Source organism: Corvus cornix, chromosome 2, assembly GCF_000738735.6.
Source record: "Corvus cornix cornix isolate S_Up_H32 chromosome 2, ASM73873v5, whole genome shotgun sequence".
In the NCBI taxonomy this organism is placed as follows: domain Eukaryota; kingdom Metazoa; phylum Chordata; class Aves; order Passeriformes; family Corvidae; genus Corvus; species Corvus cornix.
The window spans coordinates 120,525,116-120,539,946 of NC_046333.1; the positions used below are offsets into that span (position 1 = coordinate 120,525,116).

Sequence of the window (14,831 nt, forward strand, 5' to 3'; positions counted from 1 at the left end):
CCTTCTCTCTCTGTCTTTTAAATTTGGGATATAAAAAAAACCCTAAAATGATCCCTTGGCTCTCAGGGAATGACCTGGGACGTACCCACAGAAGGGACAATGTGTGGGATACACAGAACAGAACTCTTCAGCTGCAGGCATACACAGTTGTCCTCCCTGCAGCCAAAAAGCTTCATGGACTTCACCATGGCACCACAGATGGGCAAAAGGGCTGTACTAGAAAGCACTCTAGAGTTAACTAGAGTCAGCAGCCAGAACACTGATAGAGTGTCAGATAACGTAATTTCTCCTCTGAGTTCTAACAGTGAAAGACTAAGGGAAACATAGCCTCACATAACTGGTTCCATAAAGAAGGACATCCACCCACAGAGTTCTTCTTACATACTGGAAGTGCAGTTTTCACTACAGACTCATCTCACTGTACCAGGTTTACATGGCAAGGTTTTGGTAGCAAAGTGGGGACTGCAGGGCTGCTTCTGTGAGAAGACACTGTGAGCTGTCTCATGCTGGACAGAGACAACTCCAGCCAGTTTTAAAACAGATCCACATCCACCACTACTCAGTGCTGAGCCCATCGGAATGCTTGTGGCACTTTGGTGTTCACTTATTTAAGAAAGGGAAAAAACACTGCACAGCAACTGTGTGAAGGGAATGAGAAAATATGGAAGAAACAGCCCTGCAGACCCAAGGTAAGAGAAAAAGAGGAGAAGGGTCTCCAGGCACAGAGATTCACCTGCAGGCCCAGAACATGACCATGGTATCCACCTCCAGCCTGTGGAGAATCCACGCTGGAGCAGTCTCAAGCAGGAATTGTGGCCTGTGGAGAAAAGCTGCCACAGGAGCAGGTTTTTGGGCAGGACATGTCACCCATGGGGGATGCTGCACGCTGGAGCATTCTGTTCCTGGAGGACTGCACCCCATGGAAAGGACCCATGCTGAAGCAGTTAGTAAAAGACTGTCTGAAGCAGAGAAGGAGCAACAGAGACAAGGTGTTATGAACTGACCACAACCCCCTTTCCACAACCCCCTATACCACTCCAGCAGAGGATATAGAAGAGTCAGGAGCGAAGCTGAGCTTTGGGAGATGGAAGGAGCAGGCAGGAAGCGCTTGTAGATTTCTTTTTAATTCTTTCTATCCTACTCTGTTATTAATTGGCGATAAATTAATTTCCTCAAGTCAAGTCTGTTTGGCCCATGACAGAAATTAGTGAGGATTTTCCCTGTCCTTATCTCAATCTATGAGCTTTTCATCATATTTTCTCCCTGTTCTGCTGAGGAAGGGGAGTGAGACAACAGCTTGGTGGGCACCCAGCAGCCAGACAAAGCCAACCCACCACACAAATCTACCCTAGTGCTTGGAAGTTCCAGTGAAGTCAATCACATTACTATAATATCCAACCACAACAATGAAAGCTTTTTCATTTGAAATCAAATTTCCAGAATCACAGTGCATTGACCCTGGCTGGATGCCAGGTGCCCACCAAAGCCATTCTTATCACTCCCCATCCTTGACAGGACAGGGGAGAGAAAATGTAACGAAAGGCTCCTACTAGCTGCAGGGGAATCTCTGCTCTGGCACCTGGAGCACCTCCACCTCCTCCTCCACCTCTTCCTCCTCCCTCCTCCTTCAGTGACGTGGGGGTCTGCAGAGCTGTTTCTATTGCATATTCTCATTCCACTTTCTTCTGACTGCTGCTGGTGTTGCACCTGTCTTTTTTTTTCCCCCCTTCTTAAACATGTTATCCCAAAGGTGCTACCACCACCACTGATGGTCTCAATCTTGGCTAGCCTCCTCTTGGAGCCGGCTGACATTGGCTCACTTAGGCAGAGGGGAAGCTTCTGGCAGCTTCTCACAGAAGCCACCCCTATAGCCTTCCTGCTACTAAAACCTTGCCATGCAAACCCAAAACGAGAACAATTTTTACATATTTTTGTACAACCCTTGCACTATTAATTATATATTTGTTCAAACTTTAAACATTTTAAATTCTGAGTAGACAGTATTACTTGCACAAGAAACAAAAAGCATTTGGCCTCATATTTGTAATGCAAAGATATTGCAAACTTTATTTTTCAGTGAAGACAAATTCATATCCAGTGCTTGGTATGGTAAGTGATTACACACAGGGAAACAATAAATAAACACCCATGTATAACACAATTTTTATTAGAAGCTTACAGGAAGCTTTTGCAAGGCAAATATAAGTGACTGAAAGTTTTGACTAATTTTGATATTATGTAAACAGAAAATCCTCCATTCATTTTAGCTGATAACATACATGGATTAGAAAGCAGACTTTTAGGAGGATTAGTCAGCACTGTCAGACGGAATAAATCCGGAGTCTGTATAAAAATGTAGCAGGATCTCAAAGGCAGAAGCTGCAAAGGCTCTGATCAAAGAAACAGTCTGTGGCAATAATACACAGAAATCTGCAACCACCCCCTCAGCAGGAAGCAGCAAAGGAGACAGGGCCTGTAATGGAGCATGAGATGAAATTCAAATCCAAAGAGACCATTATGACAGCATACCAAATGCTGGAGATGTCACGAATGCAGCCCTGGATGCAATTATCTCACCATCTACACTTCACAACTTCCTGGAGAAATATCAAAGAATTGGAAAACAGACAAAAGGCAGTATCAAAAGTAACAAGGACACCTACAATGGGAAATCGAGAGGTCGGAACAGGAGCTATATTAATTTTAAAAGCCCTTGATTTTCTGTCTTCTAAAGTCAAAGAAAATATGCAGAAGAATACCTCAAAGGCATCCGCACAAGCCCTAGGACCTCAAATAAAGCAATTAAAGCTAAGGAAGGACCAGACAATGCTGAAGGAATTCCTTTAAACTTCTTGAGTGGAATGTTGATGAAAGACTATATAGGAAGATCCAAGTATTAAACAGATTCTGAACTAGGAAAATACTCAGAAAAGTGTCAGCAAAAGAAAATTTGATTCAAAGCACCTGACAGACCGCCAGGGGCTACTTCAAAGCTAATGAGATCCCTATATAGCACATTAACAGTTCTCAAAGACAACAACATGATGAATGATTTCAAACAGATATCCCTACAGTTACCACATTTGAATAAAAAACATTTTCAAACATTTGATGAGCTGGCATAGACAGCTGGCTTGCAATTTAGCCCAAAGCACCTACAGAAAGCCCAGGTGTGCAAAACCCAGGAGCAGAAATCCAAGTCCTGTGAAACTCAAGGAATAATCAGATCAGAAATAACCCTGAAAAATAACCATTTTACTTTACCGTGTTGCATAGGAGATAAACCAAATTACATGTCCTGCAATATACCTCCTAGAAAGGAACAGCTTAAGGAAAAAAAAAATTACTATTTTTATTTTAGCCATATATCATAGTTGCTATACTCCCTATTTTGTCTGTAAGCATTGCCTCCTTTAACAATGGAAACTGTTAAATTGGGTCCCATTAGGAACCTTACAGCTATAATAAAGAAAAGATAGGAATCAAAGACACTAATTCACTTCAAAGGAAACAAGACTCAGAAATCTCATATATGACTTCCCATTAACTTATCACAATTGAACCATACTTTTGAAGTGTGTCAGCTGAAGTAAGTGTTGGGCTACTCTTACATTTCAAATTGTTAGATTGCATAAATAAAAATAAACTTGACTACGCAGCACTTCCCTGCAAGGAGAAAATGTCACAGTCCCAGAAAACACATTTCAGTGGAATGAAAGTCTACACTTCATGAATTCTCTGCAACCAGGCAGTCAGTGAGTAGCAAGGGGCAAAGGTTTAACCCTCACACCATGGGAGTCTTGCTTTTAATGGGTAGACATAGCCTCAGAAAGAGAAAAGAGAATAAGACACAAATGTTATGAACGCCACTGAACTTTTATGAGAGGCCACCACAGATTGTGCAACAAATTATCAGAGATCTGATAGCAGTTGATACTCTTTATTAGAAGAGTATTTTTAAGAGAGAAAGAACTGACATAGCCAAAAATGAAAGAGAAATAAGAAGACCTGGAATACCCTTCAGGGAAAGCCAGACCCTACAGATTTAATCAACATGATAGAAAAAGAAAACTTTGAATAACTTTTACTGACTTTGCTGCTTTGGCTATTTTACTTTTGCTGAAGCTAAAACTCAGTTATATCAGTGGTTGTGTTATAGATAAAGTCAAAAATTTATCCCACATTTATACAGCCCCACTGATTTCAATTAAAAAATATATTTATGGGCCTGTTCGCAATTTCTGTCAAAAAGTACTGATCAGATTCTGATTACCAGTTCTGACAAGTAATTAGAAACACATGAAGTGTAGGAATTTTACAAAGAATGTAAAATATTTTGCTTTGATTTCAAATCTTTTATCCTAAATAGTCCAAATTTTGACATTGCTGCACACCCACGTAACAGATCTCTTCAGTGAGATAAGTCAGTAGATAAATCAGCACAGAGCTGTTAACCCCAAGGCTGCACTCAGCACTCAGCTTTGCCTTTCTCTCACTGAAAATTCAACAAAACAGTCCTGTGCAGCAATGCTCTTGGACTAAGTAAGACAAATAAAGCAAGACTAAATCTTAAAAGGTTTAAGAAGACTCCAAAGAGACAATTTTTTCATATCAAACTGTCAGGAAAGATCACTGCAGAATAAACAGAAACAGATACAGACTGACTGCAATGGCACAGTGACAAACACTAACCCAGGGCATGAGAACTGACACTGCACCTTACACCGACAAATTCCTGGCATAATGAACTTCAGGTTTTTTCTGGGCTTGCATGAAAACTTCAAGGCTGATTTATGATTTATCTGAGAAAGGGCAGTTAAAGGCTCCTCAAGACCTACTTCCTCCAAGAGAAATTTCCAAAGAGGCCACATCTCGAAGGCTGCCTGAAGACATCAACTAACAATTCCAGCTGCTACATCTCAGTGCTGCTGCAAGCCTACTCCTTACTAGAGAATAATGTGTTGGTTTACAGCATCTGCTGCCTAAACACAAGCCATCACCCTGAGAAACAAAGACTGGAAAGGGCATATTCTGACCCATCCTATCTCCTTCACCTGAAATAAGATCAGTGAAGTCTACTGTTTCTCATCTGGGTAACAGAGTTCCATGTTTCCTGCTGCCTCGTCTGGAAAACCAAAGAAGAGATTAATCCACCTTCGGGTAGGAAGGGGTTGGTTCTGGGCAGCAGGGATCCTCCATGGCCTCCTGCAATAACAGTATCCTGCCCTGCCATCCCTGTGCTGAGCACTGTCAGTCAGTGCCCACTGTGGTCAGGGACAGTCCTGGAACAGCCAAAAGTTGGGGGTTTTCCATGGACTGTTCCTGTGCACTCCTGTGGCAAACTCTTCCTCTGTCAGAGGCTAGTGTGTAGTAATCAACAGAAACATCATCTTCCTCTGCCTCCTACAACCTTAAACAAGTCCTCAAGGGATAAAATCTTCCAACCTGTCTTAATTCCCTACCAGCAACTGAGAGAATAGTTTTGAAAAATGCTTGAGCCTTACCAGTTTCCAATGAATCGGGGATCGCTCTGGTCAATATACACAGTTGTCCTAGGATCAACGTAGAAACCAATAAGAAGTCCTCCTAATAAGTATCCAGCTGCAGGTCCAAGTGCTCCCATTACGTACATGATGGCTGAGGAAATAAAGGTCACAGTCATACATCAATAAAATTAATCTTTCATTGTTTATTTACACATAAAACCACAAAGTAACTGATGCTTCTTTAAACAAGAAGTTCTGCACCCTAAAACTTTTACGGACCTTTTTCGCAATGAAGGCAACAACTTCTGCCTAAGTCACATATTAGTGAGAAAATTACTGCTTTTTGTACATTTTCAGTCAAATTATGCAAATATACATTATTCTGATATTCTGGATGGAAAGCATACTTGACTTGCATAAAATTGTTCCTACTTGGTAACATTTCCTTTAAATCAAATCAAAATTATTTAACACATAAATTAAAAAAAGGTCTAACTAATGGCAGGTAAAAAGAAAAGCAAAAAATAAAAATTGTAATCAAAGAACAAAATACAACATTCTAATTTAGTTACCATTAGTGTAATACTGTGTATAAAAGAATGGTCCATTTTAAGAAATCAAATATTCCTATTTCAGAGATTGACAGAACATGGGTTCACAAAAGGAAAGTCCTGTTTAACTAACTTGATATCCTTCTATGGTAAGGGCACCCACCCAGTGGATGAAGAAAAGGTGATGGATGTGTTTTTTCAGGATTTTAGCAAGGCTTTTGATACTGTCCCTCATAGCATCCTTCAGGACAACTTGTCCAGCTGTGGGGGATGAGTGCTGGGTGAAGAACTGGCTGAAGGGCAGAGCTCAAAGGGTTCCAGTGAATGGGGCTACATGTGGCTGGCAACTGGTCACCAGTGGTGTTCCCCAGGGGTCAGTTCTAGGGCCAGTTCTGTTCAACACATTTACCAATAACCTGCAGGCAGGAGTTGAATCCACCATCAGCACATCATTTGCTGATGATCCCAAACTGGGAGGTGCTGCTGACTCTCTGGAGGGACAAGAGGCTTGCAGAGGGATCTACGCAGACCAGAATGCTGGACAGTGATTAATGGCATGAAGTTTAACAAGTTAAAATACCAGATTCTGCAGCTGGGATGGACTAATATCAGGCACAAGTATAAACTGGGAGAGGAGTGGCTGGAGAGCCTCTCTGCAGAAAGGGATCTGGGGGTGCTGGCTGGCAGCAGGCACAGCAAGAGTCAGCAGCGTGTCCTGGAAGCCAACAGGGCAAACCCCATGCTGGGGTACATCAAACGCAGCACCACCAGCTCCTCAAGAAGGTGATTATCCCACTGTATTCAGCATTGCTGCAGCCTCACCTGGAGCACTGTGTGCACTTCTGGGCACCATAATTTAAAAAGGATGTGAAGGTCCTTGAATATGTCCAGATAAGGGCAACAAAGCTGGCGAGAGGGCTGGAAGGAATGACCTGTGAGGGGCAGCTAAGGACTTTGGGCTTGTCTAGTTTGCAGAAAAGGAAACTGAGGGGCAACTTCATTGCTCTACAGCTTCCTGAAGAGTGGATCTTTTCTCTCTTGTATCCAGTGACAGAACACATGGCAATGGTTCAAAGCTTCACCAGGGGAGGTTTACACTGGATCTTAGGAAGGATCAAATCTCTTTATGGAGAGGGAGGTCAAACACTTGTGAAGGTTTCCTAGGGAGGTGCCAGACTTGTCAGTGTGTTCAACAGGCATTTGGACAATTGCCCATAGTAACAGGTTTTAGCTTCTGATCAGCCCCAAAGCAGTCAGCCAGTTGGACAAATGATTATTGTAGGTCACTTCCAACTGAAATGCTCTGTTCTATCCCACTCCATTCCATTCCCCTACAATATCTCTTTCCTCCCTTACTATATCCTGCAGTACCCATTCCTTTTAAGATGGTTCTGCCCTGCTTCCCATAGGTCTGGCTGTAGGTATAAAAGGCAAGAGGCCAGAAGGGTTGGTCTCTGCTGTCCACTCACATATCTTGTACCACCGAAACCCAGGCTCCAGCACAGCAACACTTGTTCAGCTGCTGCAGATTCTCTAGCAGCACATGAAAGACCTGATTATCTAATTCCCTGTAATTTTCTCTCTAGGTCCAGATGGTTACTGGACCAGTGCCTGTCCACAACAGCAGTATGCAGAGTCCATCCTTTTTGGTCCCATCCTCAATCAGACATGCTGAATCCTAGACTGCAACAGCTGAAGAAGCGTAACTGAGTGGTTACGGCTTGAGTTTCCATGTTACCTGTTACAGTAAATTATATCTCATGGATAAAATAAGCAAAAAGAAATCACTAAATCCGCCTGATTAAACCAAAATAACTTGCACATTTCCATCTTATGTTTTGAAATAAGAGAATGAAGAAAAAGAGCATTCTCACAAGTAAAAAGAGAACTATATTGCAGCAAAAAAAAATCACAGAAGCTACCACAAAAGGTAAAACTGCCAATACTAAAAAATGCTTCCAGACCACAAATTGATTACACAGTTTTATCACTTTTAAGTCATTTTTTGAAAACACTTATTTTGTTTTGATGAAACTGCAGTTTTGAATAAATAGATTTTGCTGAAGTCCCTTTCACATACATAATGGTTTTCAGAACTGTGTTCACTATTTAAATTTATTCCAGCCATGTTCCCTACTGAATTGATCGTAAACAATTCTCTGTATGCCTAAAATGCTCCATCAGACATTGAAACTCTGCTCCTTAGCAGCAAGTGGTTAGATAAATCCCACAGTAACTGTTATTTTCAAAATTCACATAATGAGCAGAGAAAAAAAACCCCAACAAACAAAAAACTATATCCACACTCCCACAACCAGTAATAAATTTTGTTCTACAAATGTTTGCTTGGAAAATTGATTCAGACAACTACAGCAAACTCAGATCTCTAAAATCTTTAGAGAGGAAACACAAAGGGAGCAAAAGACTGACCTAATCCATTCACTTCAGTATTCAGAAAAAATACTTATACTGAATTAATTCAGCTTTAGTTCCACCACTGAAAGCAGCAAAATGCAGCAACTGCTTAGGTTTCAAATCACTACACAAATAGTGTATTTTGTACACCTGGAAACTTCAGAGGGTTTTCCTTGTAAGCAGAAACACTGCACAATTAAGATAAAAATAACATTGTACACTGTTCTCCTTTAGAGGAAGAAATGCTGCCAACAATTTCAGCGGTATTTTAAAATTACTATATGCTGTTCAGGCTTCAAGATGTATTTCTTTTTAATAAACTTACAGGCAAAATGTCACTTTCTGAGTCTTTCAGAAAACACAGAGCCTCCATGTTCCTGGTCAACGGCAGGAGGAAACATGACAGGTAAGTTCTTAAAATTGCCATTTTAAGATACATTGCAGCCTCTCTTTCAGCATCTAATTATGGTCACTATCAGAAATTGGACACCAAGTGCAAGAAACTGTTTTAGACTTATAAATGGGACTAAACACAGAGCACAACAAGCATAACATTTTGGTATTTCAAAATTAGGTACTTGAAAGAATCTGCCCCAAACTTTTAAACCGTGCTGTGGAAGTGAAGGGCAAACCAGCTCCATAAGTCACCCTGGCAGGCTACTCAAGGGTCTGGGACCCTTAAAATTCTGGTCACAGCCCTCACGGCTATGTTCAGGAATAAAGACGGTTTTGATTTCCAAGTAGGCCACCAGGATGATATGGAATGGAAACTAAACTGGAAACAGATTCAATCAGGGTGTCATCAAAAGTGTACCTGCTTCACAAATAAAAAATCCTATGGAGAATAGTTTCAGAACTTTTTCTACTCTGAACACTAGAAGGGTGTAGGAGGTCATCACAAGGGCTCCAACTTTTGGATGAAAAAGGTTCAAAAACATGTAGATGATGTACGAGCACCTTCCTTTCAGCCTTCTGCCAGGGATTTCAGCTAACTCTTTTTGGTCCTCCCTCTTCAGGCCATAATCTGGGACACTGACCCAGGGAATTGCACAGATTTAACAGCCAAGAACTTTCAATGGAAATAACAAGCATTTTTATCAGGGGACATGCTGGAGTACTGTGATGCTGAGGCAGGATGCACAGTACCCAGATGATTTTTTAAACTGCACCTAAGGAAATCCAGGATTTGTCTTACAACCTCATAGCTGTAAGTCTGACTGGTGCTTATACTTGCAAGTTGCCTTACTATTTCTAAGTCATAAAAAGCTATGCAGTAAAATAGCAGTAATATGTCCTTTCCCATGATAAAACAGACGTAATGTACATTCCGTTAAGAGTTAAAGCTCTACTCCAAACCATAAATCATCTTCAACAGATAAAATGAGGAAACTATTGTTAATACAGACATATGGGCTACAATATCAACCTGAATCTCTTCTCATTGGGTTGCACTGAAACGTAGAATTGTACCCCTCTGAGTTCCAGCATTAGCCACACATGTTCAATGCTGACAAGTCACAGTACAATTCTCTGGGAACATTGGTCTCTCTGGGAAAGCACATTTGCAGGTCACCCACTCCTACCTGACTTCACGGAACCACAGAATATTCTGAGCTGGAAGCCACCCAGTGAATTCCTAAGTGAATGGCCCACACAGGGATCAAACTCACAACCTTGGCATTAATAGTACCATTCTCTAATCAACTGAGCTGATCTCAGGGTGACTTAGAGCCATCTGAGAACTACTCATGACATTCAACACAACCAGCTCAGACTGGACCTGGCAGAAGTTTTCCCCAGAAGTCTGTTGTAGCTTGCTGCTGCTGTGATGTAGGATCCTAGGTCTTCAAAGGAAAGCACAGATTGGTTTACTAAAATTACACGGCCTTTAAACAAGACAAAGACCTTGTGGATTCTTTAAAGTTGCCCTCTTCTCCAAAACCTTAGTGTTGTGGTTAGGAGTTTCCATTAACAAGCATATCTCTTCCTCTGGGTGTACCTTCTCTTCAGTGATGAGGGACAGCCTTTTCCCAGCCCTCCTAAACCAGGTCTTTCAGATCATAGCTCTCTGACATAGACTGTAGGTAAGTAAAAATATCCTGGTTCAGACAGAGTTAAGTGCCCATTTTCACCCGAGATATCCAGCCATGTCTATTTTAATTCCTTGAAGCTTTGTACCAGAGGAGCTTCACTGCCTCACTCTGTCCTCAGCATGGCATATCTCGGGCCCTACACCATACTAGCAAGGCTGTCTAGGTTTCAAAATTGCAGCTAGCTGTGGCTAGCCAGGTTTAGCCATAAACTGCCATCACAGCTAAGATGCTGGATGGGAGAGAAAAGGGGAGTCATAGAATTAGTAACCTAATTACATACAAATTTACCTGTACATGTGAAATAAGATTAAGCAATGTCATTCTTCACCACAGAATAGTTTATCCTGGGACATGTTGCAATGAATAGTGCCATTCTCACAACGTTTGACAAAATTATTACATTGCCTGTTGCTTTTATTCATCGGAGAAAACTTTATGTACAGCCTATAGCAGCACAGTCTTTTTGACTACAATAAGATAGGCTGAATCCTCTATGGGTCTGAAAAATCTGTGTTCACACCAAATGCATGAAAAAACTCTGTTGCCAAAGAATTATTTTTTTTAATCTACCTACACTACCATGAGTGATGAGAGAGAGATCATAAAAATATTGTGTATGTCCTTTTCCTTTTCTAATCACACCAAAAGACATCTTCAGTAGGCTTATATATAACATATGTCCCTGTGTCACCCTCAAATGCATATGTGAACCCTCTGACTGTGCCTCTTTATATTAGCCATGCTAGTACCAGTTAAAGTCACAAGTCACATATTATCCCTAGATGAACAGAAACTACACATTAGTGAGCCACAAGGCTGGCTTCTGGGTTCTAAAAGACACACTTTGGTTTAAAAAGTAAAAACAAAGGCATATAGTGCTCAGTCCCTGTCATCTCCTCTGTGTGCACACACATGTCACCACACAAGAGTTTATCACTGGAGGAGGAGGAACATTTCTGAAAGACCCCATTGTCCAAATCTTGGCAGCACATCACCATAGTACAACTGTTCATTTCATACATGTGTAAGACAAGCAGAATTTGACCTTTATTCTATTTTCAATGGAACTTTAGAATTTGCAAGATCCTGCAAAAGCTACAGGGTGCATTCTGAAGGTATATTATATATATGTATACAAGTATGTATATGCATAGATACATTTGCTCCTGTCAGAATAGTACAGCAATTTTAATAGATTTTGCAGGATACTTCTTAGTAGTATAGAATTATAATCCTTTTATATCTGTAGATTTCAAATTTTTACTCCAAAACCTTAACTGTCATTAGTATGAGGGTATTGATTGGAAAACAGAGATACAAAAGACAAAATGAATCCCTTATAGTCATGAAGTAGAGCAGGAAGTCCAGAAGTGTAATTTACTTAATTGAAGCAATAATTCAATGTCCTACCTGCTGAACAACGCTCTCATTAAAGAACAGCACAAAGAAGAATAAAAACAACAACAAAAAGAAAACATTTGTGTGAATTTTGCACGAAAAGCCCTGTGTTTACAGATTACTTGTTTACAATCTGAGGACTGAGCTTCAATGGAAATGCAAGATGAACTTTATATAATCCTGAATATTTATGTGTCAAGTAATTTAAAGGGCTATAGGTTAAAAAACATAGTTGCAGGGTTACTGATGCCTTTTCCTGGTCTTAAAATCAAGAGTCAAACATGGTTAGAAGGGGAAAAGGGATTTTACCTTGGTATTTATTTTAAGGATCCTTAGGTGCACTACGTCCAGTTCAAATGCACCAAAATGTACACTGCAAATCCCACCCAAAAGACCTGGTATAACATTATAGGTTTTACTAATTAGCATACCTATCAAAAATTCCCCAATGAGAGGCTCAAGTGAGCCCCCCTCCCCAAGGAGCCTTCCCCTGGATGGTTCTATCTTAGTTTACAGAATGTGTTCTGGAGAGGACTTTGGGGCCTGGGGCACACTGATACCTAACTATGAAGCTTCTAAAATGTTTAAGTCTCGCAGCTTGACAAACAAGTCCAAGAATGTAGGCAAAAAGCACTAGGAATACAGAAGTTGTAAAAAGGTATAACAGAGGCATAAAAGAACAGGCAAAAAATCTTCATGGCATCATTATCACGTGGAATTTTGCAAGCAAAGGAAGCATCACCATGCTATGGTACCATAGCATCCTCTCCAGTGCTACCAGCAGCACATTTCCTTGGAAAGCTGTACTATGCTGTCACTGGAGAATGAGCAGCGCCATTATCTCTCTAGGGTATACAGCAGGTTTTGATTTCCCCACAGAGCAAAGCTGATAGGCAGAGGTTTCAAAGGGGAACAGGTCCCAGCTCTCCCCTGTTCCTCTCATGTCACAGCACCGTGATGGGATAGCAAGGATCAAGCATAAAGGAGCTTTCAAAGAAACATCACTCACATTCAAAAAGGCGTATTTACCTCATTCTGTCTAATTTCACCCACACAGAAGCTACCCCAAAAAACATAAGGTTTAACCACTCTTTTGAGCCTGAGGACACAAAACTGAGTTGTGAGCAGAAGCCAGGCAGACTTCTCAAAAGCTTTTAAGTCAGGAAACCAGTTCACTTCCTTCTTTTCATCACGAACACACAATCAAACACATCTATACATGCTTTAGGATTTTTTTCTTAATGTGGTTATTTGCTCAGGAAAAAACAATGCTTTGAGCATTACTGCAGCTCAGATAATAATGTCCAGTTCAAATCTTTAAATCACTTCCTTTCAAAACGTATTAGCGTTACCATGACTTTAATAGTCTCTCAGATCCAGTGTTCCACTCAAAACAATAAACAAAGCAACAAAACCACTTCAGCAGCCTCTCTTGATCTTTGTATAGAATATATTTGTCACTGTTTTAACAAGCAGATTCCACAGACCTGGAAGACAAACCTATAGAGAAATATAACTAAAGCATAATTTTACATGCCTACCATGGAAAAGAAAATGAATGGTCCAGCTTACCATTCCATTAAAAAAATGTTGGAAGTTAAATTTAAAAAAATATGTTTCAATTTTATTTTTTTATTTAAGTGACTTGCCAACACCAGATGAAAACCATTCAATTTTTAGTTTTCTCTTACGGCTTTATAACTAAGATATCATTTGTATTAAAACAGATATCATTTCCAGATTTAAACAGCAAAGCTGCTTCATGCTTTGTACTCACCCTCTGTGGTCATGTTCTAAAACATTATAATCATTTTCATTGGATCCAATTCTACTATATCCATAAACCCCCAGGAAAGTAAAAAAGCCCAAAGAAAACAAGCTAAAGTAGGCAGTCTATCCTAAAGTATACTTCTTGTATGCATTGTCACTGCAATGCTGCTCCAAGTCACTGCTATGCTGTGGAGCCACAGTGCCTTCAAAGCAATTCAACTTACACCACAATTTCACAGACTCAGTACTTGTCTTTTGGTTACGCTACCAGGTGTGTACATGCAATCCAAAATCTGAAAACACTGAAAATACCAAAGAAGAAAGGCTTATACTTGTACCATGGTATTTCAGCTTTACAGATACTTGGCTAAAGAAATGATTGCCCCAAGGAAAACTACTCCGGTGCTTAAAATGAATCTTTATTTCTTTATTCCTAAAAACTGAGAACTGTGGAAGTAGAAATCCCAGGGGCAACTGGAGACTGTCCCATTCTTTAGAGACAATTGTTTTGCTTGGAACACACAAATATTACTTGGGGGTTTTCATCAAAATCTGTCTTCTCTCTCTTTATATTCACCTATAAATAAACATTTGCTGATAATATTACCAAGAACGACTTTGTGGTTAGCAAGTAAATATGGAAAAGACACATCTGCTGTAAAAGATTAGTGAAAACAGCTGCAATTTCTGAGTGCAATTTCCTATCAGTGTGGTTAACTGAATTTAGACACCGTGCACAACGAAATTCTTAGATCAGATAATTAGGCAAATCAGGTTTTATCAGCTTTATAAGTTCTTACACCAATTCTAACACAAGAACCTTCTGGTGATGTTATTCCAAAAGCACATACAACTAATTTTAAGCATACGGATGGTAAGTACCCACTGATGTGAATTGTTTGCATGACCAAAGATAAACATATCTGTGCTTGCTTGATCAGAACCTAAACTGAAATCAAAGATGTTCTGATATTCTTTCTATGAAGTCAAAGGCATCGGTTATCTAAATAGATGTTTGGGATTTTTTTAAAATAGAAGTGTCAACAACTGCCTAAATGCATGATAACAGTGATCAAAACCATCTTTCTTAAAACTCCTAATTTTTTTTTCCACACGTA

General features: G+C 40.2%; 1 protein-coding gene across 1 annotated transcript in view; it reads right to left on the bottom strand.

Moving 5' to 3' along the window:
* Positions 1-14,831, bottom strand: part of SLCO5A1 (solute carrier organic anion transporter family member 5A1) — a 76,065-nt gene that overhangs the window by 36,339 nt on the left and 24,895 nt on the right. The window contains exon 3 of the mRNA XM_039569628.1: positions 5,505-5,637. Within this exon, the coding sequence (XP_039425562.1) occupies positions 5,505-5,637 (133 nt within the window). The remainder of the gene's footprint in view (positions 1-5,504; positions 5,638-14,831) is intronic.